General features: G+C 45.4%; 1 protein-coding gene and 1 long non-coding RNA gene across 2 annotated transcripts in view; one reads left to right on the top strand and one right to left on the bottom strand.

Annotated features, from left to right (window-relative positions):
- The window catches only part of AKT1 (AKT serine/threonine kinase 1), a 105219-nt gene extending 99749 nt beyond the window's left edge, over nt 1-5470 (top strand). Inside the window, exons 13-14 of the mRNA XM_019550800.1 lie at nt 1984-2086; nt 3876-5470. Of these exons, the coding sequence (XP_019406345.1) occupies nt 1984-2086; nt 3876-3955 (183 nt within the window). The 3' untranslated portion in view covers nt 3956-5470. The remainder of the gene's footprint in view (nt 1-1983; nt 2087-3875) is intronic.
- Nucleotides 5471-19750: 14280 nt separating this feature from the next.
- Nucleotides 19751-25485, bottom strand: LOC109320625. The gene is made up of 2 exons (XR_002103828.1): nt 25286-25485; nt 19751-20394 (listed from the first exon to the last, which is right to left on the bottom strand). It is a non-coding gene; the product is annotated as an uncharacterized LOC109320625 (long non-coding RNA).
- Nucleotides 25486-26054: the final 569 nt, after the last annotated feature.

Below are 26054 nucleotides of genomic sequence, written 5' to 3'. Positions count from 1 at the left end.
CCCCCCCCCAAGAACATACTCAGTCCCCATGGGTTGTGCTACAAATAGCACCTTTCAGCCAGTCGAATTGCACAGCTCTCTCCTACTTTAATATCCCAAACCTGGAGGCTGATAAGAATCTTGCCACCTCTTTGGGCTGCGCCTTATTCTGGTTTAGATTCCAGTTTTACAAGGATCTTTTCCTGAAATGTGCCAGATCACATTTGTCTCGGGCTCTTGTGTTCTGCAGTTTTCTGCTATCCCCAGCCCTCCTGGAGCACAGAGTGTAGGTGTCTGCTGCAGTGTCCAAGTCCTAAATCACCCCCACATGCTGAGCCTCTGCTGCAGACAGTAATTTAGAGAGCATCTGGGAACAGTACAAACGCCACCAACACCATTAGCTAAAAAGGTCAGGGAGGAACCTGAAAGCCAGACGGAACAGGACAGTGTATGGCTGTAAGAATAGCAGGGTCTAAAAATGGGGGAGAAAAAGGGGTCTTTCCTCCCTCCATTATGCATACCCCTCGTTCCTGGCTGGAATTGCTTGGGTTGCTTCCTTTCACAACAGAATTATCTGCTGTTGTACCATGAGTAATGCATAGCTGGTGTGCTCTGTGGTTTCAAGAATGACCTGTGCTTTGAAGTACTTTCATTTTTTAAACCCAGTCAGAGCGAAAGGGCTGTGCCTGTCAGCACCCTTGAAGGCATCCCTGGACCCTCAGAACTATTGGTTTTGAAAGACCGTTTCAAAGTCTACTCTGCTGGAAGTTTTTAGGGAAGGTGTTCATTCTGGAAATGGAAATTGACTTCTTTGCAGCCTCCCTGTATGTGGGTCCTCTACTGGTGGGTCACGCTTTTAACCATTTAGATTTAAATCTAATCTGAATAAAGGAATCTTCCAGTTCTTCTGTTTCTTACTGTCTTATAGCAGGGCCTTGGAGCTCCGCTCTACCAACTCAAAATAAAAAGATAGTTCCTGAGCTAGTTGGATGAACCCAGTGTCTTTCTCCTGAGCAAGTAGCTCTGGCTTTCAGGATGAAGCAGAGGGTGGATGGGGTTTTAATTTTAGGTTCTGCTGACAGATTTCAAATAGAAGCTTTTAGTAGAACTTGTTTTTATTTGCATAAGGGTTAGCAGTATAAACTTCCATGCCTGCTGAATTCCTGGTGGAGTGATTTAGCATTTTGCGTAGATAAATGTATCCCCTGTGATTTCACTGGGTGCAGCATACTTCCTCCAGCCCGCTCCTAAACTTTTCGTTGCGCAGTTTGTGTGCTATTAAAAGATGGCTGTGTGTACCACCAGAGGTAGGAGAACTGAAGATGAATGTCTAGAGCTTTTTGTGCTTTTTGGGATGGCAAAAAATCTTCTGCTGTTTTCATTTAGTTGCTACAGTGTCATGTAGTGGGAGGAGTGACCAAAGCTTGTCTCCCAAGGACATTGGACTCCAAACGCTCTTCTGAAAGAACAGCTCCTTTCTCTTTCATCCCAGCCTGCCTCCTCGCACACCCCATTCAAGCATCTCTGCTCCATCCGGAGATCCTACTTACATGTGGCTGACTTCTGTCCCTCATGCCCAAGAATTTTACAGCACAGAGAAGACACTGACTGTGCCATTTGTGGGGGGGCACAAGACAGGCTTTCAACTTCTGTCCCTTTCCAGATCTAAAGCAGAGTAAAGGAGGCCTACAGATGTGTACATCATTTTAAAAAGAGACCAAGCTTTAATAATTTTAATGAGGTATCTGTTCTTTTTGTGTTGCTTGAAATAGCGTCAGAAGTCCAGATCTCTTGCCTTGCTGCAAACAAGATGGAAGGGAAAACAATCCATAAAGAGCAAATGCACATTTAAATACTGTGTACACATTGGCCCATTTCTTTCCTGTGAGCTGTTTTGCCTGTAGTACAGCAAAAATCGCTGTCAGTCCCAGTTGCGCTTCAAAGCCTGCCTGTTAACACTATATTTCAGGAACACTTAAACTTAGTTGGTCTTTTGCTTTGCAGCTTGTACCTCCATTTAAGCCACAAGTTACATCTGAAACAGATACAAGATACTTTGATGAAGAATTTACAGCACAGATGATTACAATCACTCCACCTGACCAAGGTAAAGTATTCTGAACAAAACTAGCACCATCTTCCCCTGAATAATCTCAAGACAGTTTTCAGTAGTTTTTTTTACAAAATACCAAGGAAATGTTTGTTCACATGCGTCTGGGATTTTTTTCCTGGTACATAACTACATTTTGTGATTTGTGCCTGATTGGGGGTTATTGACCTCAAGGGTTTTTCACTACTTGTTGCCTGTATAGATTAGGGCTAGCAGCAAAGATGGGTGCAAACCAAAATCCTGTATCCAGCCTCCAGATGTTTAGAAATGTGCATGTGAATTTGTCCCTCGAGGCTCATCCCTAGATAATAGGCCTCTTGATAGATGTTACACTTAAGATGTGATTAATAGTTAATCACGTCTTAAGTAGTGATGCAGCCACACATTCATTCAGTTAGTGGCATGATGAAACAAAGAATGACCCACAAAGTTATACAAAACAAACAAAGATGTGAAATAACTTTGTGTCTGGTTCCTATCACACCTTTAATTGAATGTGTGGCCAGTGCTCCCAGCCTCTGGAGCACACCAGTGCCCTTCAGAAGTCCTGTGTGTTGCAGAGTCTGGGAGCACAGGTCAGCTGATCAGGGGCTCTCAGCAAGGGGAACACCCAAGCCACTTGGCTCCCATGTGCTCCTCTGACCAGGACTACGCAAGCAGCTGACTCGGGCTCCCAGGTGAGGGATTGCAAGGTGTGCTCCCCAGCTGGGAGCCATAGTAAGCTGATGGGCATTCCCAGCCAGGGGAGTGCATCAGATCCAAGGGTTACCCTGTGCTGTCCCAGCTGGGAGCTCCAGTCAGTCAATTGGGGTTCCCAGCCAGTGGAGCGCAGGGAGCCAAGCTTGCTACGTGTTGGTGCAATCAGGCACCCTTGCACTGGTGTGATGGGATATGATGGCACAGCAGGAAGAGTTATTGCTGGGATCCTACATCAGATCCCATCGCACCTGTACTGTAATTTCTGTCCGCAGCCAGAAATACTGAGGGTTGTTGCTCTAGTGAGTGCTTGGTGAGCTGTAGGAACTACCCCAGCTTTCTCAGTCATCCCTAGAAAACCCCACTACTTTAACTAGCACTGTTCTTTCTTTTTCCAATTTACCCTTGGATAAATTAAAATGTTTTGTTTTTGGTAGAATCAATATTTCATTCTGACATTGTTTTAAATACTTCATATACCTGGCAGCGTACAAGTTTTGAAACAGTTGTTTTGGAATGAAAATGAAATAAAAATTTGAAATCAACATTTCATTTCAAATGGAATGAATGAAAACCGTGAAACAGCTTTTACTGAGAACAGCTCTTTTGAAATGTGTGTTTTATTTTGCTGAATCATCATTTCCCATTGGGAAACCACTCTGCTCAGGAATTGGAATTATTTGTGTACCCACATTCTGTACACTGCATACGTAAGCAGTTACTACATCAGGGCTGGTATGCTTCAGTATGTTCTAGGTAAATGGTAACTGTATATTCACTTCATAACACTAAATACCAACGTTATGTCTGTAGTGTTAAATGAAGATCACCACCGTTACACCTCTGCACATTGTGCAAGGGAGATTTAAAAAACCAAAAAGCAAAAGAAAACCCATTCTTCTATGACTATTGTTTGATGTAGAGATTCAAGGCAGGTCTTGAAGGTTGCTTTTCTTTTGATAGTTTTAGCTATGGTTTTTGCACACTGCATTTGTTGAAAGAACTATAGAAGTCATTTGTACTTGCTTTAAAATGAAAACGTATAAATTATTATTCAGTATAATGTAAAATGGTGTTTGTCTGCTTGCAGATGACAGTATGGATTGTGTCGATAATGAGAGAAGACCTCATTTTCCTCAGTTCTCCTATTCAGCCAGTGGAACCACTTAATGTTTTGCAATGTTTTCCATTCAGAAACAAAACAGACTGCCTTTTGGGGACCTTACTTCAATGGACACTAGAGAACTTTCTATATTACCTGAATTACAAACTATGTTTGTACTACAATTTAGAAAAATTTGTAGGATGCCTCACAGATTCTGTATTTAAAACAATTCTTCGTTGCATTTTTGAGAAGGAAAACAAATCCATTCTTAGTGTTAAGTCAAACCCTTTATGCTGAATGACCATAGGTTTTTAAGAATATGCACCAAAACCGTTTACTTTAGAAGTTATTAAGAGATTAAACATATCAGCAGCTCTGACCAGAAAACCCCCTTTATTTTATTTATTTAATTCAGTTCATTATCTAAATATAGAATCTGCACTCTGAACAATTAGATTTATTTAGGAAGATATAAGACTTTAGTAGCTAGTGCAATAATATAAGCAACAAAGTGAACAAACTCTGGAGAGTTAAGGGTTCAAACTCACTTTGGACAGCAAAGAAGTGTCATCCTACTCCAGAAAACCAGTTATAGGAACAGCATTAATGGCCTCAGTGAGGTAAATCAAGAGTTATTTTGTTATAACATCTGCTACAAGACATTACATATCAAATCAAGTTTGGTGGAATCGAGTCCATTTCTACTTTACACGGATGAGGATTCCACTCAAGACAGTGCATTTAATTATTCCATTTGCTTAGAGTTAGAACTATTTACTAGGATTGGCTTCTCAAGATTTAGAAAACAGGCTGATTTCCAATCTCATCTGGAATGCTACACTGCAAAGTCACCCCACTTTACATAGCATATAAAAAGCTGCATAGGTCTACATGAGAAATCCACCTCAACGAGCAAGTCAACCAAACATGCGTACATTTTGACACTGAAGTAATGACTTGTTGCCACTTTTTTTTTCTTAAAGAAAAGCTATATAAACACTTAATGAAGTTTGCATCATGCTAGATCATTTCCTTTTTCTTCAGTGTGCATTAACGGTATTGGGCAACAGTCGGCGGTGCTTTCTTACTCGTGAAGAATCACTTCAACAGTGTTTCCCATGTATAAGGAAAAACTAGATTGAAACGTCATATGTGTTTGAGTAATATGATGTTCAAAAAGTGATTTTTTTTTTTTGTTTTTAATCTTAGTGAACAATACCCCACACCCTATTTTGTTGTATCATGTTTCTTTGTAATTTTCATAAAAGCAGTCTTATTCTGTCTCTACTGCAAGTGAATTTATTCCATTGTAGGTTGCATTTGCTTAGATTGCTTTTTGTTTTTGTTCTCTTGACTGTATAAAAATGATGAAGTGTACTGCAGTTAATTAGCATTTATTTTTTTTAATTTGAAAGGGAGTATATTACAAGTACCCTCACTTCCCCTTCCCATGGCAAACTACTGTGTTCAACCACAGAACACCCACCACCTTCATTTTTTTTTACAACCATTCAACTTTAGCATTTTTACTTATGATATGAATTTCCCTCCAAATACTTAAATAAAAACTGCTTTAACAAGTTAGGTTTTTATTTCTTTTCGTTAGGAGCTTTCTGGCTTTGTGAAAACATGGAAGCTGTTTTCAAATTTCTCTCCATCCTTCCCTTGTGTGAAGCCTCTTAAGAGTTTATCTGCTTCCACCCACCTTCCCGCAGTCCTTTATTTGCTATGCACTTAAGGTCTGTTCAGTAGTAGGTTGTTATGGAAATAAATTCTGTACTGGAAACCTTCCTTAGGGAAAGGGAATGAGGAAGGGGCCTTGTTCTGGTGTCCCTATTTGTGTCAATGGGACTAAACCAAAGTGCTCTAAACAAAAAAGGACTGGATAAAACTCGGGTATGCAGGTGTGTTGCTAAGGCCCTAATCCTCCAAGGTATTTCCTGTTTTAGTCGACTGAGCCTGGGTTGCAAGTGGTAAAACCCCATCTTATATTAGGGTATTAATAGGTTCCTTTACTCTGGGAGCTTTTTTCCCCAAAGAGGGGATGCTGCCCAGTTAAAAAGGAAATGCAAAGACAGACAGAAAGACCTTTCTTCTTCTGTACCCAGTGTGTCAAGCTAAGCAAGGATGCTGCAACAGTGCTAAACATTAGGGGTGTGTGAAGTAGGCCCTATTCGATTCGGATTTGGACCGAATAAGGGACAGTGATTCAGTTTGTTGATTCAGATCACTGTCCCTGATTCGATTTGGCTGAATCTGAAGACTTAATGCTGATTTGAAGAATCAGCAATTAGGACATGGACACAACTTTAAAAACATTTTCTACGTACCTTGAGGCAGCAGGCGCAGCTCATGATTGCGGCGATGCTGGGGCCCATGGAGCATCCCACAGGAGTGCGGGGGGGGGCCCAGCATGTGCTCGGAGGTGAACCCAGAAGTAGACTGGAAGTACTTCTGCTGAGGAGTGCACTGCCCCCCACCCCCAACGCCTCTACAGCTCGGCAATCAGCCACAGCCCCCCCAAAACCAGGAGGCACCTGTCACTGAACGGGGTGGGGGGTGTGGCAGCCCCCCCGGCAGACCTGGAAGTGGCCCCCCCATGCTTCTATGGGACACTCCATCCACCCCAACATCGCAGCGTTCACGAGCCGCCTGGTACCTTGAGGTACGTAGAAAAAACCTTTAAAGCTGTGTCTGTGTCTGAATCTCCGTATCAATTCAGAGCATTCTGGTTCGATTTGCGGAGGCTAAAGGGTCCTCTGGTTCGATACGGATTCGAAGATTCAGCCACCAAATCAAGCCAAATCTCCACCGAATTGAATCGGGGACTGAAGCTTCGCACAGCCCTACTAAACAACAATAGGTTGCAACTCCCGAAAGGGTTTACTGAGCTTTGAAGCTCTGGCTCTTATAAGCTGATGCCCATCTCTCTTTAGTCTCCTTCATGAAGCTACCAAAAGGCCTGTCAAACCTGAATTTGGGGTAGGAGCATCACCACGTGTCCAAAGTCCCTGTGTGATCATGCAGACTTTTGGGAAGGTTCTGCTGGTATGTAGAGGTTTCCTTAAATCTTTGCTGCCCAGCCCTTCCTTTCTGTGCATGATGCTTCATAGCTCATGTGATTATCTTACTGCTTCTGGACCTGTGCCTAAGTTTGTTGAGAAATGGAATTAACTGTAGAGCTTGTGTGGCCATCTACAAGTTATGACAAATTCTGAGCTAATGCATGGTTTCCTAATTTAGCCTACAGTAACCGTTGCCTGTTTGTGTACATTCCCTAACACAAGATCTGACCTTGTAAATGCAGGAGCCTGTTGCCAATAAAACAATGTGGTATGGAAATGGAAATTTAATAATAAATAGCTCTCCATAATGCTGGTGCTTTGAGCTATCAGTGTAGAAACTGCCTCTGTGTAGCAAGGGTGAGCATGGGAAATACAATTGCAGATAAATGACAAATTGGACCTCTGATGCCAACCAGCAGCCAAGGCAGGCAAAGGTCTTCTGAACATGAAAGGAGGTGTATAGTTGTCTTTATTCTCCCTGTGTCATTTGGAGGTGGAGAGGCCTTAGATCAATTAAGCAGAAGCCATTAGGTCATGCAAACACCATTTGGTGCTGTCCTATACAGCAAGCTGAAGTCTGCCATGTATCCCATTGGGATATACCAGAACACAGGAGATGAGTGCTGCAATCTGCAAGCATGCCTAAAATTTAGAACATCTCCAAACGCAAACAACGTATAGCTTGCTGCCTCCGTGAGGAAGGTTGCTGCCTTTACATGTCTCATTATCTCCTCTCCATCATGATCTTTCCAATAGATTAGTTTCCATATAACTTCCCAGGTGCTGTCCCTCTTATACCCAAACTTAAACCATCTTGTTTGCTACTTGCTCAAAGATCCCAGCTGTCTGCCTTCCCCTCTCGCCCCCCCCCCCACCTATTTCCCTCCCCAATCAGATGCCTTGATCTTTACAAATTCAAAGCAAAGTGCTACAGTCATTGACTAGAATCTGAAGGGTTGCATTAGTTTGGAACTTGTTTTGCTTTGGTTGTAGCTTTGCATTGCCCATGTGTATTTAATTGGCTCTTCCAAGAGTACTGTACTATTAATGATGCCAGTTAAGTTTCTCTCTGGCAGAGAACCTGCCCTCTGCTTTTGCTCCCAGAGCAAGGATTTAGGCTGAAGGGTTGGTTTGCTTCCTCGCCGGTTCCCTTGTCGTGCATCACTAAGGCACGTTTGATGAAATCAGTCCGTGCAGAAGGATCTTGTTTCCTCAGCGCTGTGTATTGCAAACGAGTGTGTTTGTCTTCCACTTTTAGATCTGTATCCTTAATAACAGGGAGGTTAATTGCCACTAGAAGTAAGAGGAAAAGAACACACGGTGCCTGTGGCAAATAAGCGGCCCATTATCCCAAATGCAGCTGAGTGTACAGACGTTTCTTAGCTCTGTCTAATGGAACATATGTTGCATTCTAATCAGGCGATGACTAGTCATTCCGTCTAAGGGAAATCATTTCAAACCAAACCACTTCATTACGGTACTCTATTCCTGCACGCTATTCATTTCTCCATTGACCACCGTGCTTGAGGGCACGGTTGACCCATTCCATCAGTCATGACTTCCAAACTAAAGGGTTCACTATGTATGAGAATCCCTTCTGGCATAGTTCTTCACAACTCTTTTCCTTACCAATAGCTCTGCTTACATTTCATTTGCCTTCACAGCAGTTCTCCACATCATCCTTGGAGTCTTCTTATTGCTCACTATTTCCTCTCTGAAGTCTTTGGCTTTTTTTTTAATTCTTCACAATCTACCGTGTTTCTGGAACAACTTCTCATGTTCTGCCTTCCATTCGAACCTCCCATTTTTCCTGAGGTTTTCATTTGTCACCATCTTTGTAGACCGTATCCCAGAACCTTTGTGCATTTGACATGTTCATCCCGTATATCACTCTTCTACTTGCCTGAAGTGTACACCGCATGCTTTTCAGGGTTGCGTGTGTGAAGTATATGTATTTTCAGGTATTTTTTAATGTGCCCTGTAAACTTAGGTCAGCCTCTCTATTTTTGTTCAAACAATAATACGTGTGCTCTATAAGAGCATAATTATGTTATTACTTGGGAGTACGCATGTGCCACGCTTCTCATCTCTGCCAGGTTGCTGAAGATGCTGTCTAGCTCCTTAAGATGTATATAAAACATTTTTTACATTACTTTCCTAGGGTATTGATGCTGAATTTGGCCTCTGCTTAACAATCTTTGTAGGGTTTTTTTTTTCTCTCTTCTTGTACAGTTCTGAGCAAACTATCATCTTAGAACAAATTATGAATGGTTTTGATTTCCAATATCTGGGATTTAGATAACGCTTCCACTGATGATAATCAAAGGCATGCATCTGAATCTTAGAGTGTTTGCAAAACATCATTCAACAACTATAAGCTTCCATTTTGCATGATAATTGAAGAAAGAAATAGGGGCAAATCAACATTTAAAAGGAATTGGTTTAGGCTGCAATTTGAGAGAGCACCTGCTTGTCTGTTTTGTTGTTTCTTCTTAATGAATTGTGCTGTCTTAGGCTGTTTGGAGCTCAGAACCGAAGTGCTTTGTGCACTACTGTGAGATGTGTTTGAGTGGACATGAAAAATCTGATGGATGTGAAGGATCACATGGTGTACATATGTCAACATGCCCCCAGGCACACATTACATTTAAGGTCCTGTTAATTGCATGCACAGTTTTTCAAGGTCCAAGCACATGGGGTTCCTGGGACTGGAGAAAGTCTCCCTGGTCCCGGGGGGTGGGGGCAGGGATTTACAGCTGTCGGGCTGTGGGATTTGATTGACTTCTCCAGCTCCAGCACTTGCAAACCCATACCCCAGGCTCCCTGCTAGCAGTGGCACGATTGGGATCAGATCCCTGATCCCAACTCCACTTCTTGCCATACACATGTAGCATGGTAGGAGGCACGGTTCTTGGGACTGTGGATCAGATCCCATCACATCATTAAGTGAATTTCCATCTCCCTGTGCCATCAATCTTATTTTATTCTGCTTCCAGCAGCCCTGGTAAACATCTAGCTATGTTGAAATCATTTCTCTTGCATGTGGTTTGATGGCATTATTCGGCTTATTCAGGAGCATCACCTTTATTGCTTGTAATTAACGGAAGCAGTTTCATTCAATTTCTACACCTGAATTGCTATAGATTGAGCATATATCCTTGTGCCTTTTATTTCTCTCTCCAATATAAGCCATGTCTTGTTCTCCAACACATTATTATTGAGTCATAGGATTGCAGTTGGGTGTGTCTCAAAAACAGAAAGGCAGGCACCTGCTTCTAGGATTGTATAACCTAGCTGAGGGGTTGGTAACGGGCTGACACTACAACCCGACCACCACTACCACTTCTCCCTGCTGTCCAGTCATAGCGTGGCAGGGATGAAATGCCCAGCTGCAGTGCCGCTGAGCCCCCACTCTGCAGGCTCCATTCAGTGGTTCCTCAGGCCAGATCTGCCCCAGTGGACATAGGTCTGCCAAAATGTGGTCTAGATTACAGGCAGGTCAGGTCATCTGATGAGAGCTCTTTAACTGCTGATGAATCTAGATAATAGATCCTGGTCAGATGTGGACAAATAGCAGATGACACTTGGTGATATTTACCCTTTCAGCAGGACGGTGCTTGCTTCCTCCTGGGCTTGCAATCCAGACAGCTCTTGAATGAACAGACAGCAAGAGCAGCTGCACTCCCAGCCAATTCCACCTGTGGTTGACTTAGAGGTCGAACCTCCCCTGGAAAATGCAGACCTCTCTGGGATCCTATTACTTCTGGGAACAGCTTCCTCCAATATTATTTTCATCTGGTTAATATTGAAAACGACTTGGAAACTTTGCCTAACGTGAATCATGGATGCCAGTTGGTTAGTGGTGGTTTGCTTAACACCACACTCCATACTGTAGAGGCTTCTGCTTGATCTGTGACTGCAGGTGAACCTGTCAGCTTTGACGGATCACATGCTAATATATTCTGGATTCCCCGAAGAGGCTGCATCTCACATGCTGTTTTTGCAGAGCAGATCCTCAAAATAGAGAGCCCAGTCTGTGTCAGGCAAAGTCTTCTGAAGCCTCCTTCTGGTCTTGGTGCAGCAGAAGTGGAAATCTAGTTTCTGAAAGACAGTCATCAGGTCTTCCTTCTCATTCAGGCTTGATGAAGATGGAGATAATCTGAGGTTTAGGTTAAAGGGTCTTTTTTTTCCTCTCTGATAATAGGGAAGTTAACGTTATGTTGATGGGTTGCTGGCACATGGCTTCATGACCTTTGTACATGTGCAGAGAGAATGGGATGGGTGCATTTTTACAATGGAATAATAAAAATGCGGAGTGGTACTGCCACCGAGGAAAGTAGTAGTGGGAGTCCATATGAGGTTTCAGTTGCCATAAACTTCCATCACTCCCATATTTTTTGATGAGTAAGCTTTGAATAGTAAGAGGTAGGTACAAGTGTGGGAGCTGATGGCACTTACAGGGAAGTCCAAATTGAGTGAAGTATAAAGAGTGGAACTGCAAAGGGACTGGGTGCAATTAGAAAGAGGAAAAAGCAGGGTGAGGAAGTTGAGAACTAGAACAGATGGGCTTGCATACACCAGTGGAGTTCGCATCGATGTGATGTAACGTATAGCTATGACAAAGGGGCCAAACATGTCACATCCTTGACCTTCTCTCCATAATTCATCTCTGAAAATCTGAAATCCTCCTACTCAATTGCATCAAACTTTTATCTGGAGAATTACTCACCTAGGGAAACATAATCTAAGCTGGACATGGTTCTAAGAAACTGAAGTCCCACTGATTTCAGAAGAACCCAGATTTGATAGGACCATTTGCAAAACAAGATACATTTATTCATGCTGAACAGTATCTGAACCCTCCCCGCACTGTAACACGGGACCATTCTCAGAGAACTGAGATAGTAAAAATTAACAGATACGTTTGCACTGTTGGTGGTGGCAGCACCAAAATCTTTTGACCAGGAGGCCCTTTGAAGAAATCTTTAGTTGCTGAATGCAGAATACCTGGATTTGGAATTTGGCCAGATCAGCTGACCTTTGTATAGCGGGTCAGGCAATCAAAATTGGCATATTCCTAATTTAAAAGTATAATCCAGTAGATTCTGCTTTACTTTATATTGGCTATTTACCCATTTCAGTTCCTTGCATGTGTTCCTGCAAAAAACATAGGCCGCGGAACAGGGTGGGCCACCCAGGCCATGGCCCAAGCAACTCTTAGCATGTTCATTTAGCTAGTAGCTATGCAGTTAAAAAAAAAAACCACTATATGGTTGTAACTGGAATGACAATTGCGCATTTGTGGGTTATATAAATTAACTTGGCCCATCAATTGGCCCACCCTGTTCCACGGCCTATGACAAAAACATTGGTTTTTGTCTCTTCAGTTGGATGTTGCCCCATTCTTTGTCTATTGGCTTTAGCATATTTTGGTTTATTGCTTAAACTTCACGCTAGAAAAAGGGCCAAGGATTGAATAATGCAGAGAGTGAGCAGTGTGCAGGAAGTCTGCTCGCAAAACAGTTTATAAGAATGTTTCAAATGAAGAAATACTGCTGCAATCTGGCAAATGATTACACATGTCTTTTTGTTGCTTTACATTAATAAGCACATTTAATTTCTAAGGCATATTTAACAAGTTATATTTAACATGTTGCCTTTCATTAATTACCATATCAGCCACATTAGATCATTCCTTCCAGCGGCGGGTCTCAGTGAAAGACAAACGACTTGTTCCACGTGAAATTTTCTTTGTTATTCACAAGCACACAGTCAAGTGCAAGGGCACAACAGGGGCGATGATGCTATTGAACAGTAAGTGCCAGAAGTTCCCATGTATCTGCCCGTGAATATTCAGGAGCCGACCAGAAACCTGAGTGACTTGACATGCAATGCCACGTTCTGATGAGGAGTCACACTACCTGTTTGTAGTCTTTTTTTAAATTTCCTGTTCTGCTTATTAACATACTCTGTCTATTTGCATAATTTAAGAAGGCTATGCAAATGCTAGACTCTACTGTCATACAGTATCCAGCGTGCTCTTTTTTTAAATGCAAATGCTGTATGAGCAGAACCACCTGGGCTGAGGCTCGGCAGGACTACTCAGCAATACTTTCTCCTCGGTATCAGTGTTGCAAAGTCAAATGTGGCTGTTCATTGTCTAAAAGGCCTTTTTTGAAGTTTGCAGGACTCGCGTTTGACCTACTTTTCCTTGTGCTAGAGGACGGTATGGATCTGGCTGGATACTTGTCCCAGCCACCAGCTCACCGGTTGATCTCAGGCAAGTTGACTCTCTGTGGCTGTTTACCCACTCCTAAGGGTTGGGGGGAGGGTGGGAATCATGATATCCTCCTTTGCAAAGTGCTCTTGCACTAGTGATAAGAAATTGCTGCAGAAGAATTAGCCGTTCCTGTGGTTCCTCTGAGTAAAAATTCTTCGCTCTGGGTGTCTCAAGCAGCGGTTGGCAATAGCTGTGACCCAGCTGGGTCTGAAGGGTAGATACTGCCAATGCTGACATTGCTTCTCCCTGCTGCCCAGCCACAATGCACCAGACGGAGCCCCCCGCTGCCACCCACCACCGAGCCCCGCAGCGCTGTGGCCCACATCCAATGGCTCTGGGCAGTACATTGTCAGCTCCTACTCTCAGCATCGTACCTGACCACCCCCAGCAACCTTTTAGTATCAGGCCCCACTTTGCCAGCAATAATGATCATAATAAAATTACCATCTTCAGGCCCCCTTTCTTTCCAGGCCCCAGGCAGCTGCCCGGGTCACCCATGCCTGCGTCCAGCCCTGCCTGCTGTAAAGGAGCAGCCTGCTCCTGAGTACGCTAACAATAACAGTGCTGCTCATGCAGCACGCAGGCAGGCTACAAGAAAAGGTGGCAGGGAAACATTTCATTTCAAGGTGGATTAAAAAGCAGGGATCCAACCCCCACCCCACTGTAACATCCCAAATGCACAGGCATATTCTCCAGCAGATGCAGCCTCAACTTCAGCCTCGCATGGAGCCGAAGCGCCCGTGTAACGTGATAGCGGCCTCTCCCGGGCAGGGGCTGCTGGAGAGGGAGCCTAGAACAGCACGCAGTGGCTTCAAGCGCCCATCTGGCAAAATGCCCCACAGGCGCTGGTGCTGCCATCTGCCTCCTGTCTGCAGCGCGTCCCTCTCTGGGGAGAAGGGAAGGGCTGACGGGGAGATGTGGCTTTCCCTTCCCTGCTGCAGGCTGGGATCTGGACTCCCATGCATGCCCTACAGAGGCAGGGAAGCAGGGACTGGGCGACCATCATTCAAGGGTGCATTAAAAACTTACATAGAAGAAAAAGCATGTGCCCGGTCTTATTGCTCTGCTCAGCCCAGGGCAGGGCTCTTGGTCCCTCTCTCCTCAATACCTTTGGCTATAGTTTTTTTGAGGGAACAAAATGCTTTTGTCCCTGCTGTTTTCTTTTGACTTGTTTCTTCTTGAGCTTGTTCTCTCCAGCAGATGTTGATCTCATCATCCTCAGGCTTTCCTCTTTGTTTCCCCCCTTTCTGACCCCACTTAGTGTCCTCTTCACCTAGTCTGTTCCCCACCCCCTTGCAGTTTCCTCTTCACCCCCATGTGCCTCTACAGAGGGGTAAAAAAGCCTCCTCTTCCCTTGCACAGGGCGGGGGTAGTAAGAGCTGAACTTATTTCACCTCCCACCCTGAAACTGAGAGCAGCGGCCTGGAGTTGCTGCTACCTACCTTTAGGCAGACCTAGAGGAATGCTGCTCTGTGCCCTAACACGGGCCAACGATGCCAGTTAAGGCCGAACTCTTGGCTCTGTGAAGACCAGACAGGCCATCATCCCACCCCTGTGGGACTATTAGAGGTAACACAAGTGGTCTCCTCTAACACGGAGCTGGTAGAGATCCCCCGGCAGACCTTCAGCAGCTGCTTGTTTAGCCCTTGCATGCCTGGCTCGTGGGCTTTTTGGTCAGAAGCGGTTGCAGCGCTGTCACTTCATTTGGGCTCTCTGGCTCTGTCTGCGCCATGTCCCCAACACTCTTGGGGGAGGACGCCTGGAAAGGTGGCAGGGAAGTCATTCTAGGACATGCTTGTGGCCCCCTGGGAAGTCGGGGATGGGCGATTTCAGAACAGGCAAGGGAGGCAGTGCCAGAACAACCTCAGCGCCACAATTGTCCTTGTGCTGCCTGCCCGGGGGTGCGCTGAGTGCAAGGCCACTTGCAGGGACCGTTCTGTAGATGCAGTCCCTGCCACGCTGTGCTAGGATGTCAAATATAAGCTTTCCATACTTGAAGTTGCTCAAGAGAAAACTGTACTTTGCTGCAGGAGTCAGTGCTACCAATTCAAACCTGCTTTGGATAGGAAGCATCTTCCGTTTCAGTGAAAAACCGTGTTCTTTCCAGCCTGACCCCAGCCTTTGTTCACCATTGCTTTATGTTAAAGGCCTAGGTGGAGTTAAACCCCCGCAAAGGTTCAAGCAGAAGCCTGAGAGGCAAATCCTGGCCCCGCTGAAGTCCGTGACCACGCTCTCGTTGACTGTGGTAGAGCCAGGGGTCTATTCTAGCCTTTAAGCCATCTTAGCAATATCCATTTAAACACCTCTCTAGCATTGACTGTGAATGCAAAGGCCTCCTCTCCTAGCCCTCCACCTGTTTTCCCTACATTCAAGACTGCTTCTTGGGCAGTGCTTAATTTATCACTCAGAAATTCAGCATCATCCCCATCTCTGGCTTTCCTGCTGCACCCGAGCTGGTGCATATGATCTTTTAGACTGGATAACTAATACTTGAAGGAAGCACGATGTTTTTCAATAATTCCAGTCGTTCTTTTTCCTGGCCCCGTCTCCAGCCTATCTTTCTGCTACGGTATGCATTAGAGCTTAATTTTTTCATGACTTTCCTATACAAATGTCTCTGAAGGAAAGTGTTTTTGAGAGCATATATACATGTATGCTCACGCATATATATGAATACATTGCAGCTTGTTTACAGCACTTGAAATAATTGTGAATAGTCTCAGCAGCTTGCCTAAAGATAACACTTCCAGGGTGCTTTTTCTAAGTGCATGCGTGTTTGTTTGTCTGTCTATGTGTATGCACATGGATTTAAAGGTGGATTTAACCCTTCTCTCTTGGTGGGATTGTGTTCAAATCCTTTGCAGGTTGCCAAAACACCTTAATGCCTGGGAAGCAAGCAATGGCAATATAGTATCCTTCAAATTTCTTTGAGTCTCAGGAGTGGCAAGTGCCTTCTAATGGAATGAAGGAGCCTGCAGTCAAAATTTAGCACTCATAAAACCTCTGAAACACTCACATTGTTTAAAAGTCATAGTTTCATAGGCAGGAGAGAAAACTGGGCTCAAATGACCCCAGCTAGGTAAACGTCGAGCCTCCTCTTAAAGACCCCCAGGGTAGGAGCCAGCACCACTTCCCTTGGAAGTTGGTTCCAGATCCTAGCCGTCCTGACAGTGAAGTAGCGCCTTCTAATGTCTAGTCTGAACCTACCCTCTAACAACTTATGGCCGTCATTCCTTGTTACGCCAGGAGGCGCTCAGGGGAACAAGGTCTCTCCCAAACCTTGCTGGTCCCCCCTCATAAGCTTATAGATGGCCACCAGGTCCCCCCTAAGCCTTCTCTTGAGAAGGCTGAACAGGTTCAGGTCCTGTAGCCTCTCCTCATAAGGCCTGCCCTGTTGCCCCCTGATCATGAGGGTGGCCTCCTCTGGACCCTCTCCATGTTGCCCACATCCCTTTTGATCAGAACTGGACGCAGTACTCCAACTGCGGCCTGACCAGTGCTGCATAGAGGGGGAGGATCTCCTCCCTGGACCTGCTTGAGATGCATCTGTGGCTGCATGACAAGGTGCAGTTAGCCCTATTGTTGGCCCACATTCATCTTGGAGTCATTAATGACTCCAAGATCTCTTTCTGCCACCATGCTTTTGAGAAGGGAGTTCCCCAACCTATAGATATGCTGCTGGTTCCTGCTGTCTAAGTGCAGCACCTTGCACTTGTCAGTACTGAATCCCATCCTATTCTCATTTGCCCACCCCTGTAACCTGTCCAGGTCCTGCTGTAATCTGTCCTTCCCTTCTGGCGTGCCCACCTCACCCCAACTCTTGGTGTCGTCTGCGAATTTAAACAGGGTGCTTTACACCCCATTGTCCAAGTCGCTAATAATGAAATTGAACAGTGCGGGCCCGAGGACCGAGCCCTGGGGGACCCCACTGCCCACATCGCTCCAGGTCAAATATGACCCATCCATCACCACTCTCTGAGTACAACCCCTCAGCCAATTTGCAACTCATCTGACTGTAGGCATCAATCCTACAGTCACTTAGCTTTTTAATGAGAATGGGGTGGGAGACGGTGTCAAAGGCCTTCCTGAAGTCCAGAAAGACTACATCCACCATGAGACCTGCATCCAGCGATTTTTGTGATCTGATCATAGAAGGCAATGAGGTTGGTCTGACAGGACCTGCCCCTAATGAAACCATGCTGGTTGTCCCTGAGCATTATCCCCGCTGCTGGCCATCACAGATGTGCTCCTTGATAATCTTCTCAAAAAGCTTCCCCAGGATTGAAGTAAGACTAACAGGCCTATAGTTGCCCAGGTCCTCCCTCTTCCATTTTTTGAAGATGGGGACCACATTGGCCCTCTTCCAGTCATCCGGCACCTGGCCAGAGCACCACAAGTGCTCATAAAGCTGTGCCAGGGGCCCCACAATAACCCCTGCCAATTCCCTCAACACCCTGGGGTGGAGAGCCTCTGGACTTGCTGATTTGAATGTGTCCAGCCCCTCCAGAAGTTCCTTACCCCAGTCCTCCCTGAGCCTAGGCCTGGCAGAGTTTCTCTTGAGTCTGTCCTGAATCTCGGTGAGGGAGTCCCAGTCCCTGCACGAAAAAATGGAGGCAGAGACATTGTTAAAGAGGTATGCTCTCTCCTCTGGTGTGACCAGCAGATTGCCTAGTGTATCCTGCAGGGGCCCAACATTACCCGGTGCCGCCTTCATGCTCCCTATGTATTTAAAAAAGGACTTTTTGTTATCCTTGATCCTAGCCCTAGTTCCATATCTGCCTTAGCTTTCCTAACAGCCCCCCTACAGACCTGAGTGGTGGAGGTATACTTCTCTTTGGTGATAGCCCCTCCCTTCCACTGGTGTACGCCTCCTTTTTGGCAATCAGGCATTCATGAATGAATGCCCTTGGTGAGCCAGGGGGACTCTTGGGCACTCTTGCCCCCTTTGCTTCTTGTTGGGATTGTCTCCCCTTGGGCTCTGAGTATCGTCTCCTGAGTCCCTTCCACTCATAGCCTCTCTGGCACCCACTCCCATCATGAACCCCTAGCTTTTCTTTGGTTTCCATCAGCTGTGCTCAAAGCATCTCTGACTACATTCTGCCAGGCAGCTTGCCCACCATGGAAATCACCAATGCAGGTTCAGCCCCAAACTTGTTGATGATTTAGGCCTCTCCAACAACAGTGCACCTCACCTGTCCCCCTCACCCCAGTGCCTGGCTCCAGCAGGTTGGCAGGCACACCGCGTTCTCCAAAACGAAACAGAACCAGACAAAACTAGGCATCCTCCCCACTGTTTCTACCTTTATATACAATGCTCAATGCTGCAGAGCAAACACACGGACAACGTACAACCTTCTGAATCGAAATCTGTGTTCTGTACAGAGTCAAGCCAATTGTTGTCATTAAATAAATACTGATGACACTCCAGCTCTATGCCACAATTATATATCAGGTCAGTGATCAGATATATACTTAATCAACTACTTAGCAGTTGAGCGACAATGATTTACATGAGCATTTTGGTTTTAGAACCAGCATCAGTATACTTACAGATGTCTGTTAGCTACTGTGCCACCTACAAAAGATTTGCATAATGCTGTTCCCATCACGTAAGGAAGTGTTATTGTATCTTGCTAAGGACTGGTAATATTTACAAAAGGAATAGTAAATGACAGCAGAGCTCTCAACAGACAAAGCTCTATCAAGACTGTTGCCACCGCAAAGCAAACTAAAGTATAATAACAACTGGAAGTACTGCTGGGGACAGCTTGTGAAGAGTACATGAAGAGAGCTCTACTGCTGGGGAAAACTTTTTCTTAGTAATATGGAATATCATAGGGAATACATTCAGCTGAAAATGTTATGCATGCGCCCACACACGACTTTCAAATCCATTAAAGCTAATGGTTGCTAAGTTGCTACATGTCTGCAGATTTCCAAAGCCGTTTGAAGAAGTGAAACTTGATAGCCATATCAATATTTTAAAATAAGTAAATAAACTATCATTTGCCTCAATTTGTATCTATTTACAAATAGGGTTCAGATCTGCAAAAAAGCTCAATATACAACAGCTTCCTTTTGGGGGACACAACTAGGTTTTCCAAATATCTGCTAGGTCTTGTGGGAGCTGTTCCTTTAAATGAATCTGGCATGAAGCCCTTTGAAATAGCTTTGAGATGGAGGATCACGTTATGCAATGCTGATCACACAGAACTCAGACGGTTAAAGGAAGCAGACCTCTCTCAGAATAATTGGCGCCGAGTGATTACTGAACACCACATCATTCCTGGCATGAAATGAACTAAGAAAATACACTGAGCGAAAGAAAAAAATGTTGAAAGACCCATCAGAGTTGTAACTCACTGGGAAGACAAATAGAGGAGGCTTACACAGGATATCGTTTTCTTTTATCTGCGAGCAGTAAATTCCAGCAAAACAGAAGACAGTGAGCGGAGCCTTATTTTTGACAACAGCTCTTTCCAAAGCACTCAGTGTCTGTCGTAGTTTGCCGTGAATTCAGGCAGAAGCGAACTATGAAACTTTATTTTAGAAATGTCAGCAGTCTCATATGCCACATAATAACGACATACTTGAGCAATACGGTTTTAAATGCAGAGTACAAAAAGGTGAAAGCACAGAAGAGCCTCTGACTGACCTGAGGGCAAAAAGGCAGTCTGCCATTCTGGGGAGCTGACAGAGTCCCCAAGAAGAAATCAGACTCAGACTGGGACGTGTGAGAAGTGACTCAAAGACAGATGAGTGGGATCCAGTCATCTCCTTGACAAAGCAAGCAGAATTTGTTCGCAGTCAGTCGTGCAACCCAGGCTTTGCCTGTCTGTGCCATACGACGACACCAACAGACCGCGTCCTCCGTGTGCTTATTTCTTCTACTCTGTCTTTGCTTCTAGTCATAATTAAGCTTTCCCCTTTGGCACTGAGATATGTCCAGGCCAGCTGGGCACTTACACAAAGATCCAGCCCTTGGTGGCAGGAGTTGTGGCTTTGTGGGAGATCTCTGCCAAGATCCAGCAGTGCTGCAGGAGTCTTTTTCTCTTGCACGCTTTCTCGCAACCTCTTTCAAGGGCTTCCCACTGCCACATGGGGGCTCTGAAATAGCTGCCGAGCAAGAGGTCTGATAACCATGTGGTGGCTTCGTCTTCTGCAATAAAGCACAAAGGTTATTCCAGTACCATGTATTTGAAAAACGACACGTAGCTCCTCCCTGAGGCTGACCTCAGCCTCCTCCGTCTCTCCCCGGTGCTTGCTGTCACTAGCGTTTACAATGGCTTCTCTCCTCTCCTGGGCTTTGCCCTTGACATCTGGCAGGTCTCACATGTGGAAAGATGACTCCTCCCGTGTGCTGGGTATACAGGGCTGTTGTCCCTTGAGAACTCACTGACAGTGATATAGCCGGGCATGGAGTGGAAAGCCCAGTGCTACTATAAAGGTGAATGGAAACACTACACCCCAAAAACCAGGGCCAGTTCTGGGGTGGGGGAGTTTTACTGGGGACAGGCTCTTGGGATCGTGGGGAGAGAGTAGTCCAGGTGACTAATATGCTTTTACGAAAAAGACAATTTGCAACCTGGTAATATTCACACTCCTTCAAACCCCTTCCCCATTATTAGCCCAGGATATTGTGGATGGGACAGCCAGGGTTGCCAGTCCCGGCTAGCTTAAACAAAGTTGCCATGGTCCTCCCCTGGTGGCAGACGCATCGACTTTTCTCCGTGTCCTGGAATTGCCCTGGGGGGTCTCAGGTCACTCTCGGTAGCAGCAGGTCCTGGGTCAGATGTCTCTACCTCGGCCCTGGTCACGGCAGAGCTGGTTTCGGAGCAGAGCAGTTTCAGAGTGATAGAAAGTCCCTTTGGGGAGAGTCTAGGAGGGACTTCCCACTCAAAATAGTCTCTCGGCTGGAAGAGCCCAACCACCTGCAATTCACCCCTTTGTGATGCTTTTTTTCCCCCCCCACAGGAACTGTCTTTAAGCAGACACTTAAAGAGAAGCTGGATAGGGTCACTGCCCGGGATACAGACAGTCAGTAACAGAAACCGCAGGAGGGGTGCACATGGAGGAAAATAAGGACAGACCCCTCGTGGATGCACCCAAAGACATGAAGTAAAGGCCTGAAAAAAACAAACATTTTTCTACTCCTGGCTGAAGCCAACTAGTTTTCCTTCACCCGGTGTTTAAGCAACGTGCTGGCAGGTGCCCTTAAAATGGAGAACTTATTTGAATACAGATTCCACCCCCCAACTTAAACAGACACTGCCATTTGGATGTATAAGAAACAGCATCATCTGGATGTTTGGACACACCGTAATAAGACTGAGATACTTGTTAATATACCTGCCCCGGCAGGCAATGAAAGGGTACAAGGCTCCCTTTAAATTGTGTACCAGGTAGGGAAATTTGTGCTAGTCTTCTCTAGCTGCCAGAATATCCAAGACTACTATTATACAAAAGTGCCAAATGAAAATCTTAAGATTTTGAGACACTCTTGATTAAAGAAGGCCCCAGCCCTAAGGTATTATGCCTGTAAATGCAAAAAACCAAGTTGTTTATGGACCCCGCATAGGAGGGTATTGACAGTCTCCTTACTACAATAGAGACTATACATCCTGGCTGTTAACAAAAGCTAAATGATGGTACATTCAAAGAAGGTGGCTTTAATCTTAATATAGGGTTATAAAACATTTCATGTCTTTGTTTATGAGAAGTCTTAGCTAAAATTGATATAAACATATTACCATTGCCTAAAAGGGGTTTGGCAAACATTTTCAGAGCATATCAATTCTTTTCAACTATGGATATGTGATCTGAAACACGAACACAAACCTGGAAGTAATTTGGTGGTTGCAACATATGTTTAAAGCATGGTTAAAGCTAAATTGCATGTATGTAATCTAATTTATTGAATTATTTATTCATTTAATTATAAATCCAGCCTCAAAGTATATATATGTGGACTGTCATTACCAGAGCCACTGCTGAGGATGAGATTCTGCAGAAACCAATTAAGGAAACTGGTCGAGAGGATAGCATATCCCCTTGACCTCGTATCATTTGAAGAGAGAGGTCTTACTCCAGGGGGGGATTTATTTAAGGCATCAACAAGGACAGAGCCAGGGGCAGAGCTGCGGAGTGCACCCCTCGACTGTGAAGTACGTGCAAAGCGAGCTCTTTCAGCTTACCACCCTGTCAGCTCAGCTTCAGAGACCACGGGGTTAATGCTGCCACCACTCACCCGCCCAGCCCTTGCCAGCCACAGCCAGGAGACACGCTGACAAATCATGTGATGTACAACCAAAGGTGGACATGGCCACACACACTCCACTTCACCCCTCCGGGACCCAGCCTGGGGCATGAGGATAGTGATTCCACAAGTATTACAGAAATACATGGTAAAAAGTCATTTAAAGATTAGGACTAGAAATGATTTGTATTGGCTTTGAAGAAACGAGGACAATGAGGCTTATTGTATATTCTTAAAACACAGATCAAGTCAAGCAAAAGAGCCCGAGGCCAGGTGGGCTTTTGTAGAGAGTGGGCAAAGCTTGAGGCAACGCTCTACTACGGGGGGCATACCCTGTATGAGAGAGGGGCGATTCAACAGCCTCCGGTTGTGCCCTTTTTACCCCCCTGTCTAAAGGCCCCCGCAAGGACACAGGAAAAAGTGAACCCCTAGAGGGAAGTCGGCATAGGTTGTTTAAGCTGACTAGAGGAAAAGACTACATAACTGTCCTACATGATTATCCTCACATGCCTTGGACGGCCTTACTAGAAAGTGCTACGGCTAAATGGATGATTGTGTGTATCAAATCCATTTTCACTAAAACAGGTATACCTGAAGCAGTAACGGCTGACAATTGCCTGCAGTTTAATAGAGACATTTATGCAGTTTGCATTGAAACACACATATCGGCCGCTGACAGATGTGGAAAAAACCCAAAACAGTGCTTTACCAGAAGAGGAATTGTGTTGCTTTGACCCGGCTCCCCAGAGTCTGCATAGATTGGGCACTTCAGCAGTGCTTTTTGGCACGTTTATCTAATAGCTGATACAGTCAGTTATTGGATAAAAGCAGCAAAAAGCCCCACTAAAGCACATGATCTATACAGATGTTGGGTGAGCCAGGTCAAAGTAATGCAGTGCCTCCTCTGGGCATGCGCCGTGCCGAAAGCAGAGTGCTGTTTTGTTCTCTTCATGTCTGTACGCGGCCATCATTGCTACTCTCAGTCGTGCCCAATCCAAGGAACTAGCAAAAGTACTAAAATAAGAAAATGCCTACTCAAAGAAGCCACGCAACCAGACCGGTCCATATCTACTTCTGGTGCCGTCTTGTCACTTAAGTAAACTACTTAAATGACAGGAGAGCACCAGTGAAGCAAGAATTATCACCCGCTGATCTTTTCTTCCACCGGAAACTGAAAACAGAAGGCCAGCACTGTTAGAAACCGATGGCAAAAAACCTCACCCACCCTGGCTTCAGCTCCCCCAAACTATCACCACTTCATGAAAATAAGGTTGGGCATATCTACAATAGGAAACAATGGCTGAAAACAACAGTGGTAGTACATGAGGTAGCCCTCCTCCTCCCCCCAGCTTGTATGGGGTTATCATCTCACAGAGGCACATGGCACAGAGTAGTCAACACCTCCTCCAAAACCCCGGAGAGAGGGAGATAAGGGGCACTGAGCCAGCCGTTTTGCCAAAGAAGGGATCATACAGAGGATCACAGCTACATTAGACTGAGCTCAGGTTTTGACACAAATGAAACCAGCACTGTCACTGCTGCCTTACAACAGTAGCATGGATGTTTCAAGGAAGTTGCACAAGTCCATTTGACGCACAGGACACTGCGTGTGTCTTTGAAATATTTTGTTAGGTTGGGTGCTCATTGTTACTGTTGTGCTTGGATGGGAAAAGAAAAGGTATGGAACTGGACATTTAAAAAACGTTCACAAGAGGTGGGGCGCGCAGACGGTAACGCTGCACACCGCTGAGTGCTAAGAGGGAACTGAGGGTGCAGACAGCAGTGCTTTTCCAGCTGTCATTCAGGATTTCTGTAAAGCGTCCTGAGTCACCATGTTACCCCAGACCAAACTGAAGTTCACTCTTGGTTGCAGGGGCAGAAGAATCGAGCTGCAGCTGGGATCCCGCAGCCAGGTTCCCACAGCAATGGCCAGGGCGCTCTGTTTTCAGCATGGGAGGAGAGAAAGGCAGCGGAGGGAGCTCATTCTTGGGGCTCCCCAGCTGGTGCTGAAGGGTGGGGTGGGCGACGTGGAGGCCCCCCACCTCAGGCAGGCTGCAATACACCTGCCCCACCCTCTGGGGGGGTTTCAGCTCCCCCAGACTGAACTCCCTCTGCTCCCTTTCTCCCCTCCCATTTTGAAAACAGGGACAGGCTGGAAGCTCTGCAGACACAAGTTACAAAAAATGCTACATTTTGAAAGATCTTTATGGGAAACCTCATGCAATGAGGGGGTCGGATTTTCATAGACCCATAGAAAATTGGAGTTGGATGGTACCTCAGGAGGTCATCTAGCCTAACCCCCTGCTCAAAGCAGGACCATCCCCATCTAGATCACCCCACCCAAGACTTTATCAAGCCAGGTCCTAAAAACCTCCAAGGATGGAGATCCCACCACCTGAGTAACCTGTTCCAGTGCTTCACCACCCTTCTAGTGAGAATGTTTTTCCTAATATCCAATTTAAACATCTCTTGCTGCAACTTTTCACCTGATCGGCCACTTTTTAAACTGTCTCCAGCCATGTACTTGTGTTCGGTCACAACTACAAACTGCTTTCTGTGGCCAGATTAGGTGAAAGTTGTCACTTCTGTCTGCACCCCATGAAGCAGGCCTCAATTAGACGCTTTGTCTCTAAGCAATGTTGAGCTGCTGAGCTTCTGTGAAAAGCTTGCCAATAATAAATCTGGAAAGAAATTTACTGTGGCTATATACACAGCCACTAGTTACCCTAGGGTAATAAGGAGATGTGGAATCAGTGTGCCAGCTGTACTGTGATCGTGAAGTGAAGGCTTTTACCTTTCAATAGATGAAAGATCACTTTCATCTAAGTACCTTGATACTCCTGGTTCATTACAGTTCTTTAGTGGTTAAGTGTATGCACTCCAGCAATTCCCATGAATCAGCTGAGGTTTGACAAATTAGACATATACAAGTCAGCGGGACCAGATGATCTTCAGCCGCGAGTGCTGAAGGAGCTGGCTGAAGTCATTGCAGAACCCCTGGTGAAACTCTTCCACAACTCACGGTGCTCTGGGGAAGTCCTTGAGGACTGGAAGAGGGCCAGTGTTGTGCCCATCCACCAAGGCAGGAGGAAGGACCCAGGTAACTATAAGCCAATCAGCCTGATTTCCATCCCAGGGAAAATCCTAGAAAAGTTCATCAAGAAGTCTATCTGTGATAAGCTTGCAGAAGGTAAGGTTTCTGAATGTCAGCCAGCATGGTTTCATTGTGGTCAGGTCTTACCCTACCAACCTCACCTCCTCCTATGACCAGGTAACTCGCCACCTGGACACAAAAGAGCAGATTGACATTGTATACCTAGACTTCCAAAAGGCCTTTGATTTAGTATCCCACAATGTCTTTGTAAACTAGCTGCAGGATAGGACCCAAAGAGTCGTAGTGAACAGATCCATATCATCCTGGCGAGAAGTGGGCAGTGGTGTCCAGCAGGGGTCAGTGCTCAGTCCAGTACTTTTGAACATCTTTATTAAAGATTTGGATGTGGGGGTGAAGAGCTCACTGGCCAAGTTCACAGATGACATCAAGTTATGGAGGAGCACAGTCA

Source organism: Crocodylus porosus, unplaced genomic scaffold (genome assembly GCF_001723895.1).
Source record: "Crocodylus porosus isolate Cpor-Errol unplaced genomic scaffold, CroPor_comp1, whole genome shotgun sequence".
In the NCBI taxonomy this organism is placed as follows: Eukaryota; Metazoa; Chordata; order Crocodylia; family Crocodylidae; genus Crocodylus; species Crocodylus porosus.
This window is presented reverse-complemented; position numbering and strand designations above follow the sequence as displayed.